The sequence below is a fragment of the Macrotis lagotis genome, chromosome 1, assembly GCF_037893015.1.
Source record: "Macrotis lagotis isolate mMagLag1 chromosome 1, bilby.v1.9.chrom.fasta, whole genome shotgun sequence".
In the NCBI taxonomy this organism is placed as follows: Eukaryota; Metazoa; Chordata; class Mammalia; order Peramelemorphia; family Peramelidae; genus Macrotis; species Macrotis lagotis.
Window position 1 is genome coordinate 688,469,473 of NC_133658.1, and position 14,714 is coordinate 688,484,186.

General features: G+C 33.9%; 1 protein-coding gene across 2 annotated transcripts in view; it reads left to right on the forward strand.

The window, feature by feature from the left end:
* OLA1 (Obg like ATPase 1) overlaps positions 1 to 14,714 on the forward strand; it is a 256,203-nt gene that overhangs the window by 170,300 nt on the left and 71,189 nt on the right. For both annotated transcript variants that reach the window (XM_074215686.1, XM_074215687.1), the window contains 2 exons: positions 11,739 to 11,819; positions 12,094 to 12,191. In XM_074215686.1, coding sequence (XP_074071787.1) covers positions 11,739 to 11,819; positions 12,094 to 12,191 — 179 coding nt within the window. The remainder of the gene's footprint in view (positions 1 to 11,738; positions 11,820 to 12,093; positions 12,192 to 14,714) is intronic.

Sequence of the window (14,714 nt, forward strand, 5' to 3'; positions counted from 1 at the left end):
CTGTGCCTGGTTTTGGGGTGTTTCCTGAGCTTTTGGGTATTATTGGGACACCTCCCCCCCAAGGATCTCATTGTGTGAAGCTCTGTCTTCCCTCCTTGTCTATAAATAACCACAGGCACATCCCTCTGCCACGTGGCTGAGGTGGGGGGGACCCCTGTTGTTCTATGGGGGTCATAGACTGCGATCAAGATGTGAATGTGGTCAGAGCCCCAGAGTCCTGTTCCAGGGACAGAGGACAGCTCCGCAGTCTCTCTCTCCACTCCTCTCCCTAGGTTCAGCAATCCCGCCCTGGGGGCTCCTGCTTACTGGATCTTGCTTCAGGTTCCTGGATCTGGGCTGCAGCTGCTCGCTGAGTGGCCTGAGGGCTGGGCTTCATCTCTTGCAGAGGTCCCCTGCTAATCTCCCAAGTTGTGCCCTGTGATCCCTGAGTGTAGATCAGGAAACTGCCCACACTGCTGTGAGCAGGCGCTCCCAGAGCCCTAGGGCTGCCTCCGAGAGGCTGAAGTTCCATCACTTTGGGGGGCCACCCCTCCAACCCTGGGGCAGAGTCTTTCCCCTCTTTTCTAGATTACCTTGGTTTGGAGAACTGCCTCATTGGATCCCTCTGTGGATTCTATCTGTCAAAAATTTAGTTAGAGTCCTTAGTTTATAAGTTTTGAGAGAGGGCACCTAAGAGACGATCTTGTCTTGTTGCCATCTTGACTCTACCCCTAAAAATTATTTTTAACAAAAAATGAAAAATAGAAAAAAATGGGAAAACAGGTAAGGGCTTTGGGGGGGTAGTTATGAAATGGGAATTAATAACTTTGAAAAAGAGGTATAATACCTGACTGAAGCAAATGATTGCACAATAATTATAAATGACCAAATGAAAGCCAATGACTCCATGAGACATGTATAAATAGACAAATACTAAACATGGGGCGGCTAGGTGGTGTAGTGGATAAAGCACCGGCCCTGGAGTCAGGAGTACCTGGGTTCAAATCCGGTCTCAGACACTTCATAATTACCTAGCTGTGTGGCCTTGGACAAGCCACTTAACCCCATGACTCAAAACACCATGCCTAAAAAAGCATGGGAGAAGAAAGCAAGTCTGGATTTAATATAAGCACAACTGACTGTATTAATAACAAAAACCAACAAAAATCATATAATATTCCATTAATGAAGAAAATGCTTTTGACAAAATACAATTCTCATTCCTCTCAAAAACATTAGAAAGCATAGGATTAAATAGGATTCCTTAAAATGGAAAGTAATATTTGTCTAAAATCAATAATAAACATTATCTGTAATAGGGATTAGCCAGATATATTTCCAGTAAGATCAGGGGCAAAAGTAAGTATGTCCATTTTCACCATCACTATTTAGTATTATATTAGAAGTATTAAGAGTACAGCATTACAGTGCTATATTATATGATAAGAAAAAGAAATTAAAAGAATAAGCATAGTCAAAGAGGAAATAAAGCTAATACTTTTTGTAGATGATGGTTTATTTAGAGAATTCTGAAGAGTCAGATAACAAGCTAAACAAAACATTTAACAACTACAAAATTGCAATAAAATAAATATGTAAAATAAAAATAAAAAATCAATTTTATAATTTTGTGTTTTTTATAATTGCCAGTAAAATCCAAAAATTTTGGAATAGAATAGAGAAAAAAATTCCATTTTAAGGTACTGCATACAGTATACAATACTTGGGAATCTGCTAATTTATGCACAGTAGCAATATGGAGGCAATTATAAAATATCCTTCATGCAAATACAGATCTACGTGGGAAAGTAGTAATTGCTACTGGACAGGACAAACCAATAGTAAAAAATGACAATACCACCTAAATTGATATACCTCAAATTACATACCAATCTAACTATCAAAGAATTCCTTTATATAGGAAGAAAAAATAAGAAAATTCATAAGAACAAAAGACCAAGAACATCAAGAAAATCAGTGGGAAAAAAATGGGAAGGAAGGGGGACTAACCTTCAGATTATGCTGCAGAATCATGATCATCAAAGTAATTTGATACTTTTTAGCTAAAATAAAGAAAAGCAATTTGACAAAAACAAAGTATATATCAACAGCTCACACTGTATACTATGATGAATTTACAATGGGTACATGATTTAGACATAAAGGATTGATAACAAAAGTAAGTCAGTAGAAATATTAGAGAATACCTGTGTAGGGGAAGAGTTCATCACCAAGAGACAGAAGGACTCATGAGATAAAATGGATTGATTTTTTAATGGAGTAAAAATTTGATTTCAAAAAATTAAAATGTTTTTTCACAAATAAAATCGATATAGCTAAAATTAGAAAAGTAGGATATGGGGGAAATCTTTGAAGTAGATTTCTTTGATAAGATTTCTAAGGGAATTGAGTTAAATTTACAAAAAAAAAGCCTTTCCCTATTTGTAAAAATTGTCAAAGTATATAAATAGGCAATTTTTAGATGAAGATGTCTAAGCTGTCAGTGGCTCTTAGGTGAATAAATGCTATAAATCACTAATAGAGAAATGTAAAATTTAAATAACTGTGTGGTAGCACCTCACATCTATCAGTTTAGTTCAGAAGACAAAACAAGAAAATCACAAATGTTGGATTGGTTTTGGGAAAACCGGTTGTTAATGTATATATGGTTGATGAAGTTGTCAGCGAAACATTTGGGAAAGCATTTTGGAGCTATACCCATAAAGCTATTGAACAGTGCATAATCCTTTCCTCCAGCTAGCTATAGTGCTGAGAGTAGTAGCAGAGAGATCAAAGCAAAAGAAGATAACAAATTGGACTACTTGATATTTACTAATCCAGTTTCCTTTTCTGACTTTTTTGACTTTTCATAAACTCTTGTATATAGAGATTATTCTCTTTCCTTACTTCTTCTTTTGCCAACTTTATCTTCCCCATTGCCTAACATAGTGCTATGCACATACATTTTTAAAAATATATAAATTTTTTATGAATGAATGTAGGAAAGCAAACTAAATAATTTCATTGCAAAACTGGGAATAGGTAAGGTTGGTAAGAATTTTATTGGAAAGTATGTTATTAGGGGAAAAAAGCCAAAACAATGTAATTGAGAAGAGATTTGTCGATTACATAGACACCTTACACCATTATCAAAGAAATGAATCAATGTGGTAAATATTTGGAAAATGATGGGATTTCTGTCATTCAGAGAATGACTAAAAAGTGGACCTATATGATTATGATGGAATATTATTATGCTGAAAGAAATGACAAGTAGACTGATTTTAGAAAATCTGAGAAGTCTTAGATATGAACTGATACAAACTGAAATGAGCAGAACTAGAAGAACATTGTATATTGTAACAGCAATACTGTAAATTGATTGACTAAGAATGACTTAGCTCCCTCTGATCAAGTGTGAACCAAGACAGTTTCAAAGGATCCACAATGTAAAATGCTTTCCACCTGCAGAGGGAAGTGGTGAATTTTGTGTGCAGATTGAAGCATACTCTTTTTAAAAATATATTTTCTTTTGTGTGTATGTTTTTTCTTTTGCCCCATGGGAAATAAGGGATTGTATTTTGTATGTCTTCACTTGTAAAATTGATATTACTTTTCTACTCAAGGAACTGAGGAAGGGCAGGGAGAAGGAAGAGAATTTGGAACTCACAGTTTTATAAAACAACGTTAATAATTTTTTAAAAACGTAATTGTTAAAATTTAATGAAATAAAAACTCATTTAAAAAAAGAAATTAAATGCTATATACTATAGCACAAATAGCACCAAATAGCATCACAGAAAATTATATTAATTATATATTTTAGGATACTAGAAAAGCTTGTCAGTGATGTAGGAGCAGTATGGTCATATCATGCTGAAAGATACATGCAAAATGCTAGACTGGATGAATCAAAACCTGGAATTAATGTTGCTGGAAGAAATATCAACAATTTCAGATATAAGATGATACCACTCTGATAGCAGAATGTGAAGAATTAAGAAAATGTTTGATGAAGGTAAGAGGGTGTACAAGTTGAAGCTTAATATTAAAAATCTTAAGACCTTGGCAACTGATCCCATCACTTCCTGAAAAATGGAGGGAGAAGACATGGAAGCAGTGTCCAATTTTATATTCTTGGGCTCAAAGATCACTGTAGACAGTAACTGCTGCCACGACATTAAGACAGTTGCTCTTTGGAAGGAGAACTGTGGAAAATCTGGACAACCTAAAAAAGCAGAGACATTACCTTGCCAAAGGTTTTTCCAGTAGCATTGTGTGACTGTCAGAGTTGGAATATAATGAAAACTGAGTGCTGCAGAATCAATGCTTTCAAATTTTGGTGCTGGAAAATATTTTTGAGAGTGTCTTGGAGAGCAAGAAGACAAATGAATCAATATTTAAAGAAATTCATCCAGATTTTTTACTGGAAGATTAAATACTGAAGCTTAAATAGTTTGGTCATATAATGAGAAGATGAGATTTTGGGAAAAGACCTTGATGTTGGGAAAAGTTGAAGACAAAAGGAAAAGGAGTCAGCAAAAGATCAATTGCATAGATATTATCTTGGAAATAATAAACATGAATCTGGACAGACTTTGAGAATAAAAGGACTTGGTATGTTATGGTACCTGGAGTCACAAAGAGTTGGACATGACTGAACAACTACAAATTCTTGTTTCCAGGTTGAGCACTTTCCACTGTGCCAGTTTGTGAAGACTATGACACTGCTGTGATCTTGTTGGATATTCTCTCTTCTTTGGGTTTTTGTCATACTAATTTCTCTTTGTTTTTTTCTGCCTATTTGCTGCTCTTCTGTCCCTATTGCTTATTAAACATACATAACCTCCATCTTACTGTGAATATGCTTCATGGTTCTGTTTTAGATTGCCTCTCAACATTCTTTTTGTGATTTCAACAATGCCTATGACTTTAAAAAAAATTTTCTTTGTAAATGACTTTTAGATCTGGTCCACAGCTCTCTACTGAAGTTGAATTCAAATTCTTTCTCTAAATACCCATCCTTTTCCATAGTTTGAACTTTTTCCTTAAGGGCACCAACAATTATCAAAGAATCATCCAAGTTTGTAACCTTCATTGTAGTCTTCTGTTCTTTACTCTCCCTCATCATAGATATCGAATCAGCTATCAAATCTGTCTTTAGTATATATCTTCTTCCCTACAATCATATGGCCACCTACAGTTCAATGCCTTATCACTTTTCCCCTGAACAATTATAATAGCTTTTTAATTGATCTCCTTTCTTCAAGTCTGTTCCCCACTTCAATCCATCCTCCACACAACTGCCAAATTGATTTTTCCTAAAGTGTAGTGAACACCAGTCATCCCCTGTTATCTCTAGGATGAAAACAGAAAATCTTCAGCAAGCTATTAAAGCCATTCATAAACTTGCTTCTTCCTACTTATAATTCAACCAAATTTTTTTTCTTCTTGTTCCTTCCCTTTGCCCCAGTCATAACTCTTCAACCTAAATCCTTTTATTGGGCAGTCTTATCCTGGGTGTTATGGATGAGAAAAATCAGAGGGCAAGAGAACATGAATAGAGAAGTAGTAATCTCTAATAAATACTTAAAGATGATTAAACTTGTCCTTTTCCTTTTTTCTTGATGGTCTTTAGATCAAAAGTACTTAAAGCTAGAAGAGACATTTAAAGATCACTAGTAGTTTAAACTCCTCATTTTACAGATAATGACCTCAAGAGAGATAATGAATTCCTCAAGGTAGTAGCCAGAATTTGGTTTTTGATTTTTGCAAGGCAGTGGGGTTAAGTGACTTGCTCAAGGTCATGCAGCTAGGCAATTATTAAATGTCTGAGGCTAGATTTGAACTCAGGTCCTCCTGACTCCAGGAGCTTGCTCTATACACTGTGCCACCTAGCTGCCCGCAGAATTTGAACCCAAATTGGGTGCTTTCCATTATATCCCCTTAGTGACACTATTAATAAGGAAACCATTATAATACTAAAAGTTTCATTGAATGTCCAGAGAAAGTTTGGGAGCACAGAAAATACACATGAGAATGTATATTCAGATATTGGGGGTATGGGTAAAGAATAGAAAAACTGGTAATGAATATCAGGCTGAATGATTTGTAAAGATTTGAAGTTATATAAATGTGCTTAAGGTCAAAGTTTGACTAAAAGAGTGGTTGAGTTATATCTAAAGTATCACATATATTGATACTTAATTGAATTACTTTTTTCTTTCATTAAAGCTTTTGTTTTACAATTCCCTCCCATCTTACTTCCCTCCCTCCCCTCACCCCTCACAGTCTTTACTTTGTTTCCATGTTGTACATTGATTCAAATTGAGTGTGATGAGAGAGAGAAATCATATCCTTAAGGAAGAAACAAAAAGTACAAGAAATAACAAGATCAGACAATAAGATATCTGGTTTGTTTTTTTTCCTAAATTAAAGGGAATAGTCCTTGAACTTTGTTCAAACTCCACAGCTCTTTATCTGGATACAGATGGTATTCTCCATTACAGACAGCCCAAAATTGTCCCTGATTGTTGCACTGATGGAATGAGCAAGTCCATCAAGGTTGTACAGTGTTTTTCTGGTTCTGCTCATCTCACTCAGCATCAGTTCATGCAAATCCCTCCAGGCTTCCCTGAATTCCCATCTCTCCTGGTTTCTAATAGAACAATAGTGTTCCATGACATACATATACCACAGTTTGCTAAGCCATTCCCCAAATGAAGGACATTTACTTGATTTCCATTATTTGCCAACCACAAACAGGGCTGCTATGAATATTTTTGTACAAGTGATGTTTTTACCCTTTTTCATCATCTCTTCAGGGTATAGACCCAGTGGTGATATTGCTGAATCGAAGGGTATGCTCATTTTTGTTGCCCTCTGGGCGTAGTTCCAAATTTCTCTCTAGAAAGGTTGGATGACTTCACAGCTCCACCAACAGTGTAATAGTGTCCCAGATTTCCCACAACCCTTCCAACAATGATCATTATCCCTTCTGGTCATATTGGCCAGTCTGAGAGGTGTTGAATTACATTTTTTGTCAAAAGTTGTTCATTGGAGGCGGCTAGGTGGCGGAGTGGATAAAGCACCATCCCTGGAGTCAGGAGTACCTGGGTTCAAATCCAATCTGACACTTAATAATTACCTAGCTGTGTGGCCTTGGGCAAGCCACTTAACCCTGTTTGCCTTGCAAAAACCTAAAAAAAAAAAAAGTTGATCACTTCTGATACTAGAAAGGATATTCCTATAGAAAAAGCAAGGATAGGAATGTGACTAGTTGGTGGTTACACAAGACCATTCACACCATTTAGAGAGAACATGAATATATGTGAGAGTTCATTCAGAATGGTAAAGATGAAGTTAAGCTTTAAAGACATAAGGAGACCTGATGCGATTGCAAGCTATGTTGAGATTAGCCACTGGGTAATTAGACATTTTTTATGAATCAAATCACATTTTTTTCTCCATTCTCTATTTTTACGAGAGAAAGAAAAGACAACTGTAACATGTATATGTTGATTTGTTTATGGAAAAATGTTTTATACTTGATACAAATTCAACCCCAGTGGGAAAGAAGCATTTATTTAGGCCCTCAGCTAAGGATTTTACAAAGATTATCATATTTGATGCCTAAAACAATTTTGAATGATAGATGTTATTATTTTTCTCATTTTACAGTAGAGAAAATTGAGGTAGACAAAGGTTAAGTTAAAGACATAACTAGGGGTGGCTAGGTGGCGCAGTGAATAGTGCACCGGCCTTGGAGTCAGGAGTACCTGGGTTCAAATCTGACCTCAAACACTTAATAGCCGTGTGGCCTTGGGCAAGCCATTTAACCCCATTGCCTTGGGGAAAAAAATCTAAAAAAAAAAGACTAGAGGGGGTGGCTAGGTGGCGCAGTGGCCTGGAGTCGGGAGTACCTGAGTTCAAATGTGGCCTGAAGACACTTAATAATTATCTAGGTGTGTGGTGTTGGGTAAGCCACTTAACCCCATTTGCCTTGCCAAAAAAAACTTAAAAAAAAATGACAGCTAGAAAATATCTAAAGTTAGATTTGAACTTAGGTCTTACTGCCTCCCAGTCTAGCATTCTATTTAGCTGCCTCTAATTGGGAGGCAATTTATTGATGTGGAAGAGTATTAGACTAGATATCAGAAAACTTTATTATTTTCAAGATTCTTTGAACTTGGTTTCTATCTTAAATTGATAGAATTGAATTTAAATTTTCTTTTTGTTCCAAAACTTCAAGGTATAGTTTTATAGTTCTACCCCTTCTTAGCCTATGGATCTGCACAGTAATGCTATTCCTAAGGCACTGAAGTTCTAACTAATTTTTTTAAATTACATATTGAAATTGTGATCCAAATTGTTCTTAGGTAACCAAGAATTTTTAGTAAAATAATTTCTTGAATTATCTCTTGTATTTATTCCTCATTTACTCCTCACTGTTACAGGCTCTTCTTAACACTCCCCAGGACTATTATACTCAGTCTCCTAAAACACAAGTCCATTTTAGCTCTATTTTTTTGACTCCCTTATTAATTTTCATTATAAGTATAAGAGATCATATCTCTGAAAAATTTTCAATATATTCCAATTAAAGTTTATGGCTAATGTTCTATCTATGGCTGTATCTCTGTGCAAAATGAATTACTTTTTCTCCAAGTACTTTATGCTTTTTCACTTCTTCTTAATTCAAATGCAACCTTTCTCCATAAAACATTTCCCCTATTCCTTCCCATTGTAACAAACTCCCTCTTACATTTCACACAGAACTTTCTTTTGTTCCTGCTTAATGCACTTATCTAAATGTTTTAAGGTGTATTGTAGTTTTCTGTAACTTAACAAAATTGCAAGTTCCACAAAAACAAGAGAACTTGGATCTTTGTAATACAGGAGTTACACATTTGTTGATTAATTAAATATTTATTGAATTATTAGATTTCTGTATCATTCATAAAATTTCTCAGGAGTGAAAAAATTATTTTCTAACTTTTGTTTTCCCTTCTAATTTTTGTGTGTATGGAAAGAATAATATTGGAGCAATCTTACATTTTTGTTTCTTTCATTAATTGCCATTGTCCAAGAATTCATTATCCATTGGCCAAGTCAGTAATGATAAGTCCCTCCATATATAACTCTGTTGGTTTTCTTTGGATAACAGATTCAGTCTTTCCTTAGCACTATACCCAGCCTTTTCATCTTTTTACAATGTGCCAAAGTTTACACTTCCCTCACAGATCTCCAAGTTACCATGTTGCATACAATTTTGTCTAATAATTTAAGTTTCAGTTTGAAGCAATAAGATAATTAATTTTATTGAGATCCACGCGTTTGTCTAGAGTATCAGGTTCTTATCTTCCTATGGAAATTTAGATAAGTTGACCTTTAAGACAAAACTAACTAAGGACCTTTGGCAAATGTTACTTGGATGTTCACGTCTAATAAGGGGAAAATTAGATTGGTTTTAGCTAAAAAAAAATGAACTATTTCTTTTATTAAAAATATATATTATATTCCTGTATCATATATACTATATAATCATCAATTCAGTGAGACAGGTTCAGAAACTTAGCTATAATTTGATAATTGACCACAAAAGGCTTGAGTTTGGTTTTATAGAAAATATCTTATTTGAAAGAATTCCAATTATATTTAATTCTCTTCTTTAGCCTAGAATTCCATTGTCTCTAATTTATCATATAATATAATGCAAAAGAGGAAGACTTGAATGTCAAAAAGCTTTTATGACAAATTTTTTAAGAATGCCACAGAATTTTTTAAAATCAAAATAAAAGCAGTTAAAATTCCTTCACAAGTTATCAGAATTTGGTGAGGATCTCCTGATTTAAGATAAGAATGCCACACTTGGAAAAAGTCTTCTTTAATTTATACTTTATATGAGTAAAGTTGGTTCCTTTTTCTTAATAAATTTTGACTTCATTAATTTTTTTCTCTTTTAATTGTAAAACTAATGGGCCCAAATATAAGATAGCACTAATTTTTCTCTCCTTTTTTGTATAATCTTGTTGCATGTCTCTACATAAACTGTTCTGGCCACTCATCCTAGTAACCAGCTGGGCCATTTCACCTGCTGGAGCCATTAAAGAGGACTCTCTCCCCCTAGATTAATCCCCTCCGACATTAGTTTTTTGCACTGACAACTGGAGCAGGCATTCAGAATTTGCAGGTGGCCAGTGTGACGCACATAATTGCCTACAATTTTAGGCAATGAATAAAAATGGTCTACATTACTTGTCAAAGGTTGTATATGCAGTGCCAAGTGAGATCTATGGGAAGCCTTTTAGGGTTTAAAGAACAGTTAATAGCAAGGCTGCACAGCGCTTTTTTAATCATAATGCATTTGTAATATAGCACTTTGATCTTCTCCTTGTAGGAAATGGTGCTACATTAGCCACTTTTAAACATTTATGAGCGAAATTCAGTTATAGAAGAGTAAAAGTGATTATTCTTAGGCAGAACATGTTAGATTTCATTAAAAGTTTTCAGCTTGCCCCTTCCTTGTTAAAATCTGTGGGGAGTCCTATTCCTGGAGGGTTTCAAATCAGGATGTAAGGATGGACAGCTTTTTCCTTATTTTTCCCCCCTCAGAAATAGCAAGATTTGGAAGGAAGGGATACTAAATATTGAGGTAATTTATATAAGTGGATGTTTATTGGAATAATGGCATTTGGCCAAGTAAATACTTTGATAAAAATCCAAGAAATTGATTCTTTTAAAATAATCAATGTATATTACAATAAGTTCTATAAGTACATTATTTAAAGCATTACCCATAAATTATCTTTAACAAAAAACAGATGACTCTCAAATGCACTACTTCTGGAAGAGCCAAGTTTGACCTTTCAGACCCAAGAGCCTTTTATTAACACCTGCCTGTAAGGAGAACCTTGCCACACGCAGCTTTTAGATTCAGAACCACAAAACTGATGAGGAAAGGCTTGAAGGGTTCAGTTTGTGTCACTTGCTGTTTGCCGTTTCCATTTCACAGATGATTAATCTTTCTGTGAAGAAAGGCCAGAGAAACAAAGCACATTGGGCTCTTCCTGCAGTTACTCCTTCTGAATGCACACTAGCTTGCTAACTAAAAGGCCTTTAGATTTCCAGCAGAGAGAGATGTTCTGAAAGTGAATGCAGCTGGTTGGAGGTCACCAGTGCAAGGCTCTTGCCATTGTGTAATGGAGGCTTTGGCAGGTTTCACTTTTTTTTGGGGAGGGGGATAGGGAGGAGGAGAAGGTGCTGGCAAAAAATTAATTCAGAATATAAGGAGATTTGGGTCAGTTAAATTAATTTTTTAAAAGATAGTTTGTCAATAACATGCTCAATATCTTCTACAGTTTTTTAAAAGAAAAAATATAATTTAATTTCTTCTACCTCTCCCCCTCACATTCATAATTGTATGTTTATCTTGTATTTGGGCTCACCCACTGATGGTGAAATCTTACTCTATTTTATTTACTCTAAAATGTGTTTGAAATGTATTGATTTTTAAATCTACCAGTTTTTTTGGTGATAAAATCTATTCATTATCCTTACTAAAAACAATAAGTTTCTTTTAGTAATATTCAGAGTTTTTAAATGCAGTTATACTCACCATTTATTTCACCTTATAGAACAACAAAATTATTTTTGTCTCAAGGATTTAAAAAATGTATATATTTAGTGTCAAAATTTTATACTTGTATCTTGTAAATATGTTTCTCTTTAATTGATTTCTTCTTCTTAATCCTGTGTAGGATATAATGTGCAAAATAAAAACTTGGGTTATAGATGAAAAGAAACCTGTACGCTTCTATCATGATTGGAATGACAAAGAGGTAAGCAAGAAATAACATGAGACATATTAGTAGCTTTTTGTTTCATTTTTCCTTAAGAGTTTTAAGGGAATAATTGTTACTTTAAAGTGACTATAGCATTTATTTGGGCCTTACTTTTGTAAAAGATACCATTCTCAGATTGATTAATTTTCTTTAAAGATTTTAATGATATTTATATTTTAGAAACAAAAATGAGAAATTAAAGTTTGATTTAAAATGGTTTGATAAATACTATGTATTTTTTAAATAATTCTATTTTTTGTTTGTATTTTAGATTGAAGTGTTGAATAAACACTTGTTTCTGACATCAAAACCAATGATCTACTTGGTTAACCTTTCAGAAAAGGACTACATTAGAAAGAAAAACAAATGGTGAGTGGCCATCCCTCCCCCACCTTGATTTTATAGATAACATGTAGCAGAAGCATCTTTCATATTCATTTCATATGTATTGATATGTTCAAATTCTTTTTAATTTACATTTTAAATTCTTTCTTGCTCATTTTAAGCCAGATAATGCTCATGTGAAAAGTTGATTTTAATCTTTCAGTGTGAGGCCTGCTATTTATTTATAGTAACATAAATTATTCTTTAAAGCCATGTCTTCTTAATATGACATATAAAAACATTCATATACTTTTACCCTGACTAAATCTCATACATTGTTCTTCAATTTTAAATGTTTTTATATGTCATATTGACTTTTTGATAGTTTGGACTTTTAAAAGTCATATGCATAACACACACAGAGATACATTTTTTTTAAAAGTTGAATGTTTTTGTAATGTCAGAATATCAGTTTTTTGAATTATGACATTGTGTTTAAATATTAAAATGCAAAACTTAGACCTTTAAAACTCCAAGGTACCCCTGTTTGTATCTGCCTCAAATACTTACATCTATAATCTGCCATTTTTGATTTATCAGAATTAGCAATGTTTGATTCATGCACTCACTTCAAAAAGTTATATATATGCATATATCTGCATGCATGCACACGTACATATTTGCATCGTACAGAGATTGACTTGCTTCATTGGACCCACAGTATTTTCTACTATTAAGTCATCCAAACAAATCAAAACTATCCAAAGCAAAATATCTGAATTCTCCAAAAATACACCCTCTGTTTCTCCCTGTACTTCATTAAGTACTTAGATGCACATGGTTTCAATTTTCCATTAAAAATTCTCATTTCCATATGATATCAAAGAGTGAGAAGGCTTTAAACTGAAAAATAAACATTCATAGACTGGAAGCCAAAACAATAATTAATGTCAGATGGTTAACTCCAATAAATCATTAGAATAAATTCTGTGAAATTACTGCAACTAAAACTGCCCTGTTGATATTACTTTTAGACATTTTGTATTTTCTAATGTCAGAATGAACTTCTTCATTGGTAAGACTTTAGGAAATGCAGGCTTAAAATAAAAACTTTTGAAACTGATCTGCAATCTGTTTTTTCCTTGAGATAATGTGATTGCAAGAAAAAAAATCAGTTCTGTCTTGTTTCATAGCCTTGTAAATATGATGATTAATATGTCAAATTGTTACTTTTGTGAAAGAATTTTAATTTATTATTTGACTTGAATGTAATAAATCTTAGCACTCTAGTTTTCAGTGTAAATGCTGAGTTTTCCTGAGGCTCTATGTAACAATACAGACATCAAAGTTTACAGGGAAAAAGATGAGTCAGTTTCCTTGCCCAAAAGGCCTCCTCACACCTGTATTTGGATGATTACAGGTAGAACTCACTGGCTCTAATTGTACAGTAAATACCATTTCCCAGACCCTAATGGTAGACAGACTGCTTGGGAGACGCCAGTCTGTGATTTAGCTGTCGCCAGACACCCCGTGTTTTTTTTGATGCCAGTTGTGATGATGATATGGTTATAGCCAATTGAAAGTAAACCTTTTATATAAATTACAAATTTTTAATTTTAAAAAATTTGGAAATATGAATTAAACAGTCCTATAATACAAAGATTTAATTGATTTGTGTATGGCTAATAATCTAGTTTAAAAAAATTCAAGTCTTGTGGATTTTATTGTAATTGTAGCTGAAAGATCAAAGACGGGTAACTGAGTGATGTTCCAGAAGAGAATTTACCACATAGCCATTTTCTGTACAGTTTCTGCCGCCTGCTGTTCCTATTTTCCCTCAAGCTAGCCATTGACTACCCCCTGTGCATCCCTGCTCGTAAAAAATGATTGAGGAAGTATTTGTCATGTATTTATGAGTGGGAAACATTGTGTGATAGGGAATGGCATCTACTGGAGCCAGAAAGATTGCCACTTTCCTTTCATTCAGATACTCTGCCACAGCTTTAAATTCTCTGTTTATGCAACATAGCTTTTTTATTAAAGTGCAGAATCAATTTTTATTATGAAGGATACTAACGGTGGGTTTCCATCTTTTATAGCAATGCAAACAGATGTAAATGATTAGAATATATTTTGCCATTAGATGCCTTTTAATTTGTGTCAGAGTTTTTGGTTCATGTTCTACATCTCAGTCCCATTTGCCCTAGTTGCTCTACTAGCAAAAAAAGTTTTGTTTTTAAAGTTTAATATGTGATGTTACTGTAACAGATTAAGGTTAATACAGGAAACAGTAAGCAGTAAATGTTTTCATAGGTCTTTTACAACTAGAAAAGTATTTAAAGTGGGTAGGTAGAAAAGAAGAGGCAAAGGTTTTCTGATTGTGGGCACATAAAAAAAGCTAAAACTATTTTTGTTTTAGTGGGTCACCATTTCAGAATTAATGAACATTTTAATTAATAGTTAAAATATACTTAAATTTAAATGGTAACATGTTATTTTTCAATACTAGAAAAGAAGAAAACCCTTTGAAAGATAAGACTATTGTGTATTTGAGGAGGTGTAGTGACC